We start from the raw sequence: 12119 nt of genomic DNA, 5'->3' as shown, positions 1-12119 counted from the left end.
TACAGTGTGCACTACTCTTTGAAACCCGCTACTGTGGTCCCTGTAAATGCATCCAGTGCAAGAGCGCTACCCAGACGCTAGGCCAGAGATAAATCCTACTCATTTCCTGTGTTGACAGTCTGAGGCTGCTTCCTTGACTCGGTAAAATTAACGGCCCAGAACGTTATTTTCCCATCCAATATGCTGCCATCAATCATTCTGTGTGCCTTCATCGCTTTAAAAAATTATGTGTCACTGTTTTCTACAAAGGCAAAGCAACAAATTTAGTCACCAGGCAAAGGATTGATGATAAAATGCACACGTCTGACGGTAAAATGAAGGGGCCGTATAGGATTAAAGTTATTGCGCAACAATTAGTTATGAGTAGTTAGGTGCTTTAATTAAGAGAGTGGGGAACTGGATAAATGTGCTTCAAAAATAAACGCGGAGGTGCGGGCCTACAGTGTACAGCGTTGGGTCACATTTGCAGGTTTTCTCTGATCAATTCATCGACATCGGTAATAGCAAGGTATTTGAAATTACTGCAGCTCGAGAGCTTTCTGTGACTTACAGACTTACCAAGAACAGGCTTAAACACTGACCTTACAAAATAACTAAAGTGCATCTAAAGAAAGTGCAATTTGCACGTCATTTGAAATTACAGAATCCTGGCAAAAGATTTAAAAGCTGATATTCTCCTCAGTAAGTGCATAAAAGTTTATTTTGACAAAAAAATGAAATTACGGTGGCTTGCACTTTTTTTGTGAAGAGATCACAATGTGAGGGGAAAACTAGTGGCTGAAATAAAGTGATAGACAGAGAGGAAGGTATATTACAGCTGTAGGCTGTGACTGCTCCTGCGTGAACTATATGGCGTTTTATTGCAGAGCGGGAAATTGCAAGTGCCAGGGAACAGAAGTGAGTGACATCAAGGAGGATAGTATGGTAAGGGAGCATGTAAAGCGCATCCTCATTTCACTTCCAGGCTTATGCTCTCCTACTCCCTGATCACAGAACAGCAAAGGCTGATGGGAGAGCGGATGGGTGGAGGGGAATGTGATTTGAGGGCATCGAGAAGCGGAACTGACAGAGACGGATTCACTGTGGCCCAAGCATGGAATTGCTTTTCCTTTCCCCTGGAACTGAGCTGGAAGTGTCTGCGGCTGCAAACAATCTCTAAGCAGGAGCTTTCACAAAGCCCAAGAGCCAGAACCATGAAAGCTCAGAGGCAGGTGAGAAAAACGCTGAACAATTTAGAACAAGAAAACGGGCAAAGTCAGCTTGAGTGCCCAGAAACTGTTGCATCAACACAAAGTTGTAATAACAAGATACTGTATGTTTTCCATCTTACAACATTGAGTGAAAAATGTGCGTTTGTTCACACAGTACGTGTCTGTGCATTTAAAGTGCAGACTATGTGTACAAAACCCTTCTTGTTGCTTATATGAGAGGAACAGAGTTCATGTGTCCACTGCTGTCGTGCTGCACAGCTAATTAGACAGGTGTTACAGAGCCCCAGGATACAGATAGGAAGACATGGGAGCATTTCACTCTCTCAGTTTGACACAACAGAGAAGGTGTTCTGTTCAATTTACACCTTAACCTGAGAGGAATTCCGGGCGGAGTTTGGTCAGGTATCCTAAAAACTCAAGGTTTGCAGGCAGTTTTATTTGAAGACATACCTCCGTTCCTAACCACAGTCACTGCTGCTACCGTCGTTATGACCGTATTAAATGAAAACCCTATCATCGTACTCCACACTGCACTGAGCCACAAGATGAGATGTTGCAATGAAATGCATCATTAGAACCTATGTGCATTAGCTTAAAAACTACAGATTAAACTCCTGGTTTCTTCTAATGGTCCAAAGTCTCAGAGTTAACATTTGCTCTAAAGAGATCACATGAGCCCCTGGTGTTTCACCTCTAATGGTGCATGTCTGGGAGGACACTGGGCATTGGACTGAGATCCTCATTGTTACAAAACCTGCTTTTAACATTACTTCTCTTTTGCACTGCTTCTCCTCGGGTCGACAGTGTTGTCAGGGTCTTTTATCACGTGAAGACAGGCTGGGGCAACCAATAAGCAAACTGAGCCACAGTCTAAACCACTGAAGATGTGAGAGACTTTTAAACTCTCAAACAACCAAGTTTGTCCATGCTGGAAATGTCATTCATGTGACTGAAACACAGGCAGGATTATTCGAGCTTCTACTGGCCTACAGGAGTGAGTTTTCCTTTGTCTGCATGCATTTAACGTGCATCTGGAGCAGATAATAAAAGAAGTGAAAGCAACAAACATCTACAATGAACAAGAAATTAATACATTCACAGATATGTTGTCCTCCTCAAATGTTGCTTGCACAGCTCAGCGTGGCCACAAGGGATGTCTACTGAACCAAAGACAGAGTAAGAATAACTGGCATCCAGTAGATATGACAAGGAGGTTGCTAGCTATTCTTCCATCTCTAATGTAAGCATTGCATTTGGCCATTCACGGTAATTACAGTCAGTTGTTGCCACTTTAGAGACACATGTCAAGCTCAATGCAATATGCAACATGGTTCAATGTGTTCGTGTTTTTCTGCTCATTCCAGCAGATTAACATCAAATATGGAGTTAGAATGCCACGGTGCATCAGTGAACTCAGTCTTTAAATAACAATGCCTTAGCACAAAGGCAAAGTCCAGTTAGTCGTCCACACCTAGCAGAGTGTGACTTTTCTTTTCTGCAAGTGTGCTCTCTCTGTCGTGCTTCTGAAACCTTCTTCATCCACTCTTAAAAAAAATTAAACGAAAAAGTAGAAATTGCTTTTCAGTAAATAGTGACAGCAAAACGGATTCGTGCCATGTTACAGGCGCTAAATCGGGATGTTTTGCATTGCTGGCAAAGCGTAATGTGATGCTGTGACAGGAGCAGAAAAGGCTGCCTGTTAACAGTATGTAGTTTAAAGGCAGACCTCACCGAGGACGCTGTTGTCGACGTTCTTTTGAGTGACACGGCAACATCAAATACAAGTTTCCACAATGAATGTCGTGACCTCGTCACCCCGGTCACACGGCAGAGCAGACAGCTGACAAGCGGGCAGGGGGGGAAAAAGCACCGCCCTACCCAACAAGCCCTCGATCAGCTGTCAGAAACTCACACCTCAAACAATCTCACCTGACACAAAACCGGTGAGATGCAGAGAGGATGAGGAAAGCACAAGAGGGCTAAAAAGTAAGGGAACAGATGGTGGGAGAGAAAGGTGAGGACGCTTAAAAAATAGACAAGAGGACAAAACAGGAAATTGCAAGTGCAAGAGTGAAATTGATAAAAGGCTGCAAAAGCTGATCATTTTTTTAAAAAAAGACAGAGTTAGATAGTCAAATGTAGTGAAACCGGGGCCATGCATTATTCTGTTATTATCCTGTCTGACGCAGTATCCAAAGTTTTTTTTTTCTTGAGGTGCAGGCAAGCAGTCCAACCTGTGGAATGAAATATTAAAGAGCTCGTATCTGCATGCATGTAGATCCCTGGGTTCAGTCTACATGACATGACAGCATAATCCCCAGTGCTCTGAGGTTCAGGCACAGCATTAAACGAAGAAGCCATGCAGAGCGATGAAGAGAAATAGTTCTTCCCTTTAATTAGGTTTGAAGGTTGTGAAAGACCAGAACATGACACTGACAGTTACTCTCTGTGGGCAAAAGCCAAGACCTGGAGACCAATTTGTAGCCAAGTCATTCAGTACTACTGTCTTACTGACCTGCACAGGGATGGGAAGATGGTGGTAATAAGAGAAAAGCAAATTGTCAGATTTTATTAAATAAGCAATTTGTGCAAAATGTTCAACAAGTTTAAATAAAGTATTAACCCAACAACTGCTAAAAGTAATAGTTTCACTTTTGGAAATTATGCTTTTGATAGGGTTTGGATACTAATGGCAGCTAGCTAGCTTAGCTTAAGGACAGGATCTTTCTGAAGTTTGGCTTTTACCAGAAGGCTGGAAATCAAAACTGCTTCATCTAAAAATATGACTGTTTATAGTTTTTAATTAACTATTATGTTATTTTGTTACCTTGCTTGCAGCAGTGACAGCATTACTTATTGCTAACAGTTAGCCGATTTCAGTTCGTGCATCGGGAGGAGGAATATAGCAGAGTGATTTTGAGTAGATTAGATATTGTCATTACTTTTTTAATGTGCAAAAAAATAAGAGTGTGACAGTAAAGTCCAAACTGCCTCCATGACAGCTGACAATTGCATTATTCTGCTTGCACAACTTTGGCTTTTTTGGCTAAGAACACAAAGTGATAAAATTGAGTGTATGCTGACCTCAAACCTGCAGCCAGAGCCTAAACTTCAAAAGGTCACAAAGGCATCGATGAGCAGTCAAGCTAACAGCATTGTGGCCTCCATTTCTGTTCATGCTTCTGCAGTAGAATCTCTGTGGTGATAGACAGAGTTTACCTTCATACTCATCCAACTTGCAGACCACCACAGCAGATTTTAAAAAGATTGAATGTGTGCAGATGCGTTGGACTGCAGCCTCAGATTTATAATGTCAGCTGGTAATTATGTGACAACGCATTTAAGATCAAGTTACACAGAAACATGAAAGTAATGTCAGTGTAACAAATTACTTTCTGCCTGGAGCAAAAAGTTACATAATACAAAAATTTACTTTAAAATAAGTTGTTTTGTTTTTTTACAAAAAAGGGGAACAAAGTAATGAGTAATAAATTACTTTTTTGACAACCCCAACACTGTTCTAGACAACATGTGCTTCATCTTTGTACAGAAAATACATAGTTATGTTTAACGTTTAGCTCAGTGTGTGTTTTTCTGTGTGTGTGTGTAATATACAGAAAACAATCCTCTCTATAAAAAAAGAGCATGCAGGCAGTGTGGGAGTGCGCAACTATTCTCCACAGGATAAGGTGCTAAATGAAATGTAGACATTGTGAATGACGCTACATAGGTGTGAAAGACAAAGTACTCTGGGAAGTAATAGCGTTCTGGGCCATGTTTCCATTCAGGATGCAGACAACATTTTTTCACATAGCATGGCATTACTCAGCCCTGGCAGAAAGAAGATCAGTTGCCGCTATGGGGCTTCGTGAACCGGTGAACGTAGGGCTCCAGGGATGACAGAGTGGGGGAGGACTGGGGTTAATGCGGCCTGCAGTCGGGGATGTCTGGTGTGGAACAGAGATGGGAGAGCAGAGGACAACTGTGTTCTCCCTGAGGTTAATATAGTATTATCAGCTGCACAACTGTCCTCTCATAGCCGCATCTATTTCAACAACTGCTGGAGGAAAGAAGGGGGCAGGAGGCGGGGGGATGAAGACAGAGAAAGATAAGAGAAGAAGCGACAAGAGAGAGAAGAAGGGCAAAAAAGGATGAGTGAGAAAAAAAACTTAGAAAACAAAGACAAAATAGATATTCTCAAGAGTGGACAGGAAAGTTTGAAGGCCTTGAAAGCTGATAACAGATTTAATTCTTCTCATATTATTTAATTTTAATGGCATAAAAAACACCATAAAACCCCAAAACAATAAAACGAAAACAAAACAAAAACACTAAGATGTCAAAAAATAGGAAATCAAATCTAATCATTCTCAACGGGGGACATGTAATATGCAGGAGCTCCTATGCCTGAATATGTTTTATAACTTAAAAGCAATAAAAGGTAATTCCATACTTTATTGACTTGAGTATACTCCCAGTGTTTGTTCCCTGCCTTTAGATGAAATCACAAAGACTCCTGCTCTTTCTTTAAGTTTGTCAAGGATCACAATGGAGTATGATTGATGCTAGTCGTCGCTTGTGGCCCCATTTTTCTGCTCTAAATAAACTGAAGGATAAATCCAGTTGCTAAGCCAGTCCCTCTAAGGGCTGACCTTTTGATAAGCTCATCTCTCAAATTTATGGCAGCTCGGAGAAGCATTATTGCCACAACCTAGAAATGGCTCATGTTGACATAAGATCGTTTACAAGCTTCTCCCCAGAAACCTCAAGGCTCAACATCTCTATGTGTGTACTAACAACGAGAGATTATCCTTGGAGCAAAATAACTTCAGCCTCTGCTTCACCTGAGATTGTGTTGTTATCGAGAGAGTGCGCGGTGGCAGAGACGGATTTTGTGTACACAATCCTGATATTTCATCACCACAACTTCCCAAACTTTTTTTTTTGTCTCTCTCTGGATTATCCAACTTCTCTATCGCCTGCCGTGTTCATCCCCCTCCTCCAGCTTAATTCAGTTGTTGAACTCAACCCCACAAATGACACAAGTCAGAGGATCCAAAGTTAAAGGTGGCCGGTGTTGGTGGTGGCGGCAAGCTACTGTTGTGCTACCCAACAGCGAAAGGCGAGCGTGATAAAGAGGAAAGGGACGGCTGGATCACTCATGTGTCCTCTGATTCTGGTTATCTGTCTCAGGCTCCTTGTTTGCTTGCATGATCCAGGCTGGAACCATCAGAAGCTTCCTCTCTTCCCCTTGTTCATGTCAACCATGACTTTCACTGAACTCGGAGCACACTGTTGAGATAAGGGCTCCAATCAGACTGACTGTGGCAATGGAACCGGTGAGAAAACATGGTGGACGGAGCCATCTGGCTGGCTCTTCTCGCTGTCCTCGCTCTGCTGAGCACAAAGCTGAACCACCTGTCTTGTCTGCTGCACTCTATAGCAGAAGCCGAGTACCACCAGGATGGTAGAACAAGATAGTGTGGATATGGTGTGTATTTGTTTAGTTGTGTGTTTATAGTATAAAAAAAAATGCTCAGAAAGAGAAGAATGGCTTTACTCAGTGGACTGGACTTTGTTTAAGTCTCTATTGGTCCTAAGGAATCATATAATACATCCCCAGACATACACCAGATATTTATCCCACTTTCTAAAAGCCTGCAACTTTATTTTCATGCCATCTTCTCTATCGACTTATTGACTGAGGCTTGGGCAAGGTCACCCGCAGAAGCTTCTGTGACAATATTCTCCCAGAGAATATTGGATTTTATCTGCATCTATTAGCAAAGCATTTGGCATGAAAGAAGAATCATTAAACATTTAGTAAGATACACCACTGTGCTTTGAAGAATAGCATTCTGCCGATGTTAAAACCCGGATCATGTCTCTGTAGCTATTAGGCAACGAGTGAGCATGTTTTTGAGTCCCAGACATTGCTTCTTTTTACAGTTGCAAGACTGTAAAAGTCACAAAACTATGAATAATTTATATTTACTGTGCAAAAGGTCTTGCTTGGAAAATTGGAAATAGGTGCAGCAATTTACTGAAACATGCAACCATTTATGGAAATACAGTATATAAGGGGGGGGGGGGGGGGGGGGAATGGGGTTTGTACAGTTGCAATGACCTTGAAAATCGATATATGATACGACCACCTTCATTCTATTGTTTTGAACCTTCACACGACCTTTACTATCTCAGACAAGCTTTCTTGTAGTTTAAGTAGTCTTCAGGAATACTTCATCAAATCTCTTGAAGGACACTGAAGCTATTCCTTGGATGTTGGCTGCCTCTGTGCTCTCTGTCAAGATGATTTGGACTCTGTCTTTATAGGTATTAATAGAGTAATAACACTGCATTAACATTGTGTTTGGGATCGTTTTCATGCTGATAAATGACGTCACTGCCATCCAGATGCTTTTCTGATTGCATGCTGGATCTACGTTCCTTTTCGGCAACGAGTTTGACAAGATTCCCAACACCAACGTTTGGAATACAGCCATACACCATGACAGAGCCTCCACCATGTTTTACTGATGGATGTAAACACTGACCTCCTCTGTATATGTTGATGATAATTTGAACCAAAAGTTTCAAATTTTACAATAAGACCTGTTGCTACTTATTTTCAGTGCAGCTCTTGTGTAATGTGGCATACTGCACCTGCTTCCCTTCCTTAAGAATGGATTTCTAATGAGCAGATGGATAAACTCAAGGACCTGATGCATACTCTGGTCTTTACTGGTATGCTGTAGATACTAAAGCTATCTGCTGCATATTGTTTATATGCTGTGGATAGTTTTTTAGCCATGCACCTTCTTCCTCTGTCCTCCATTTGTCCAGTTTTCTCACATTTTTAAGGACAAACTGAACACCATGCTTTTAACTAATAGCACTTTTCGAATCACCTTATAAGTGCAAATAAATTTTTTTTATATTATACGTTTATGTTAAACTCTGTTATATTTGGTGTAATACAAGGATTGGACTAAAAATGAGTGAAAAGGCGGCCAACTTTAAAAGAAAACCTGAATGAATATTGCTTAAGACCACTTAAAAGTAACAGCTTGGCTCCTTGGAAGCAAAATATAAAAATATGAGGGGGACACTCAAGACTTTGCACAATATTGTATTGTCTATCCAAATACCTTGAAGTATATTTGTTTTAAAACTTCCATTAACAATAACATTAATCATACCTGATCAAATTACTAGATAATTTTTCAGCTTTCTCCGTTATATCAGCCAATAACAGAAGCTGTCGGAAGTCACAGCCGTTTTATAGAAAGATATCCGAGTGTATGTGGTGAGACTCAACAGGGAGACTGAGGAGAAGCCGACATCTATCGAGCCCATCAGTGACAGAATATAAGACAGGATGCCCTGTTGGATCCTGGCAAAGTGATAAGTGCCTTGACCACGACAGTCATTACACCATCAGAATTAAATGATAAGATTCCAATTACCAGCTAATTTAAACCGCCGGTCAAATATGAGAAATAAAAGATGGAAAAAAGGATTTTATGTTGTAATGGCTTTCTGCAGGTGAAAAGGGAAATTGAGAAAATCTTGCAGATATTAAATAGGGTGGTATAAATGACCTGCCTCCATAAAAATAGCTCATTGCCTCATTAATCTACAAGGTATTCCTGCCCTTTTCACCAACATGACTAGTGGAAAAGTACCAACTTAGGAATACTTAAATATACTGACGCACTCCTTTAAAGTTTGTTTTTGCAGCTTAATCAATCTATGAGAAAATAAAGGCAAGTCTGCACAGCCTACATTGTCCTCATCCGAACAGTAGGGGGTCTTGTACTCTAATTAATCTGACTAGTCTCTCTGCTGAAGACTGGATCAGTTTGCAGGACTGCTGCATTATTCAACGTAGCCACGGGGTAAGAGAGGAAGTCTGTGGTCTGGAGTCACCTTACTCTGAGCTAAGGAGCAAAGCAAGAGATGGAGAAAACGATGAGGAAAAGACATTGAAAGTAATGGAAAATGAGCAGGGTGTGGTGGAGGGGTATGATTAAAAGAGATAGGGAAAAGAAACAGGGTGAGGGATCAGAAAGGCGGGTCAGATCAAATGGTCAATGCGGTTCAGGGTGACGGGAAAATGTTAAAAGATCACATCCGCATGAGAAACCGCAGGTGGGTCAGAGGGGATATAGACAGAAAGTCCATCTTTTGCCATCAGGTCTGCGCTTCTGTTGACAATCCGATCATGAAACCACGTTGTGTGTTGGGGTTTTTCAGCTGTGTATGTATTTGGTACAGAACATCCAATAAAGGCTGCGACAACGTCTTTTTTCCCCCCATTGTTCATTTATTGTTAATCGTTGGTATCGCTCAAAAGAAAGATCTTTCTACCCCGATATACATCTCTCTTCTTATTTTCTTTCATTAAATACACACCATGTCCCCACAAATACAATGATCAAAAACACAGTAGTCATGTACTGTTGGTTCATACAGAAAACAACAAGTGAAATCAAACATCCTGTGTTGGCAGTTGTCACTCAGAAATAGTCATAATAAAAAGCTTTGGAATGGTAAAAGTATAATGCACTCACAGTCGTGGCTAAAGGTTGAAACAAATCATATGGATCGGGTTATTCTGAAATCACTGAAATGAAATGCAAAGCTTAACGAGCGCCCGAACACGCCTCATGAGCCGCTTCGCTCGCAGCGCTGGGATGAACGCTCGTCGTTAAAAGTTCTGACAAAAACTCACAAAATGCTCATTTACAGCAACATTCAGCTTTATGGTTATGTTGTGGTTACTTACTATACGTCTTTACTCTGGGCAAACATATAATATATTATTCACATAACATAATATACATCTGTATATACATATTCCTTCCACCCTTAACAAAAAAAGTGTCCAGGCACTTCCTTCAGCAATCTTTTGCCAGATCACTGACTACAATGTAGCTACCTCATTCTTCTTCCTCATCACAAACAAGCTGCTCTATTTGAGAATCTGTGGGAGTCTGGTGATGTTTGTATACTGTTAGATTGCTCACATATTCTGGTTATCCCACCTGAACCAGAGTGTGAGCTGCAAACTAGCAGCAGGGTTGCCTTTCTCAGCTTCTGCAGGCTTCAAGCTGTCTCTCCTTGTTCATTAGGATATGTCCTGGAGTGATACCTTTACCACCCTCCCTGAAAACCTCTACTTAAAGGAGTCTCGGGAGATGTGTTGGCGCATAACATATTTTAAAAGGCCTATGTTTTAAAATATCTCTAATGGAGCTTATTAGAGATATTTTTGTGGCTATAACGCAAAAGTGATTTTAAAAAAAAAATCTCTTCCTCTGTGTAATGGGGTCTTTGCAAGAGCATGTTTCAAAGTTGTCTCTGATCATTATGTGTATCACAAATCCCAACCTGACTGCTTCTTACATTGATTCAGGCATGAAGAGTTCCAGTGCTCTCCAGGCCCTGGCCAACAGCTGAAAAAGAGTGGATTTTGTTTATCCATCAACTCTGCGGTAAGTCAGCAGCAGGGTATGTGGCCAACAGCTTCTTACTTTTACTACTTTTTTAAAACCACATTTCTGCAATCAAAAAAATATGTTCAGCAATGAGCGGTGACCCAAGATGGCACTCCCACCATCTACCCCATCTTAGTGCCCCCTACCCCCGATTTTCTTTTTGCTTTTCTTAGACTTTTTTTGTTTTTACAGCACAACCAAACGCCTCGGACAATGAATGAGTAGAAGAGGTGCAGACTGAGACCTGTGTGACCGCACCAGTTCAGACACTTCACCACAGCATTAATGGCGCATCATTTTTCACACCAACACTGTGGCATCTCGATGCCTTTCAAACAGCTTTCGCCATCCTCTCCTTTTGCTGTCTTCGGTGAGTATAAAGTACAAACAGTCACTTCAGAGCGAGAACATTAGCTGATGCAGTACATAGTGTTTGTTTGTAGGCATATATCAAGATGAAGCAGTAGAACAAAGCAAAGGATTCAAGTCAGTCAGTGGGATTGGCACCGTGACAGTAACGAGACAGGAATCTCCCTCGGTGGCACCAGGCTCAGTGCCAGTAACGCCCACCTGTAGCACACATGGTAATCCAGCACAAACATTATGGGAAAATACAACACATTGCACTACTGTACAGTTTCTGCATCAATACTGTTGAATACTGGGCTGGTCTGCTTTACAATATAGGTCTCTTAAAATCTCTTGTTCTTGTTTTCTACCCCAGGTGAAAAACTTTATCGATTTATTTGGTGGTTTCAATAAATCTGTCCTATCATTAGAGAATAAGGCAGTTTATGGTATGGTAGATAAGTCATGCCACGAGCACAGTGGACCGTTATTTTATGTAGCTCTTCCACGTTTAAATAATGCTGCTGTAACTCCAGAATTAGATCCAGCGTCTTCGGTTTGTACGAATGAAATGATGAAACACAGCCAAGGTGACCCTTGCTTTGAAGAGAGAGGTCCACATTGCAGCTCCAAATATTGTTTTGCTGCTACAGAAACCCTTAGCACATACAAGATGTAGTCCAAGAGGCAAATAGGACCGAGAAAAGCACACAAAAAAAATATCAAAAGAGATAAACATCACCAACAAGGAGGAAATCACAGCTGTACATTAAAGGTTAAAAGTCAGAACCTTGACCATGTTTTTTTTCTTTGCTCTCGTTCCTCTGCAGTCCTTTCAAAGCCAACTTCACAGGTCCAAACATTTAAGTAGATGGGGGGTCACCGGGTGACCTTTGTCTCCAGCGCGTGGGAATTTGCTGCTGTCGTAAACGTTTAGTTGCTATCTGCCTTCAAAGCAGTCCAAGTACTCAAGGACAAGGTCATAGCAAAATCGATACTGGTCCTAAAGAAACAAAAAGGAAAAACACAAAACTAGAGTCAAAAATCTCAAATGTATTGA

The 12119-nt window shown here is 41.2% G+C and overlaps 1 protein-coding gene across 4 annotated transcripts in view; it reads right to left on the bottom strand.

The window, feature by feature from the left end:
- Positions 1-9508: 9508 nt before the first annotated feature.
- Positions 9509-12119, bottom strand: part of ptprub (protein tyrosine phosphatase receptor type Ub) — a 196516-nt gene continuing 193905 nt past the window's right edge. For all 4 annotated transcript variants that reach the window (XM_085473068.1, XM_085473069.1, XM_085473070.1 and 1 more), the window contains one exon: positions 9509-12062. In XM_085473068.1, coding sequence (XP_085329194.1) covers positions 12000-12062 — 63 coding nt within the window. In that variant the 3' untranslated portion in view covers positions 9509-11999. The remainder of the gene's footprint in view (positions 12063-12119) is intronic.

Source organism: Copadichromis virginalis, linkage group LG11, assembly GCF_057382275.1.
Source record: "Copadichromis virginalis isolate Kocher_CV1m ecotype Utaka linkage group LG11, C_Virginalis_male_GT1.1, whole genome shotgun sequence".
NCBI classification, from domain to species: Eukaryota; Metazoa; Chordata; class Actinopteri; order Cichliformes; family Cichlidae; genus Copadichromis; species Copadichromis virginalis.
Note: the sequence above shows the minus strand (reverse complement) of the source record. Positions and strands in the feature narration are given on the sequence as shown.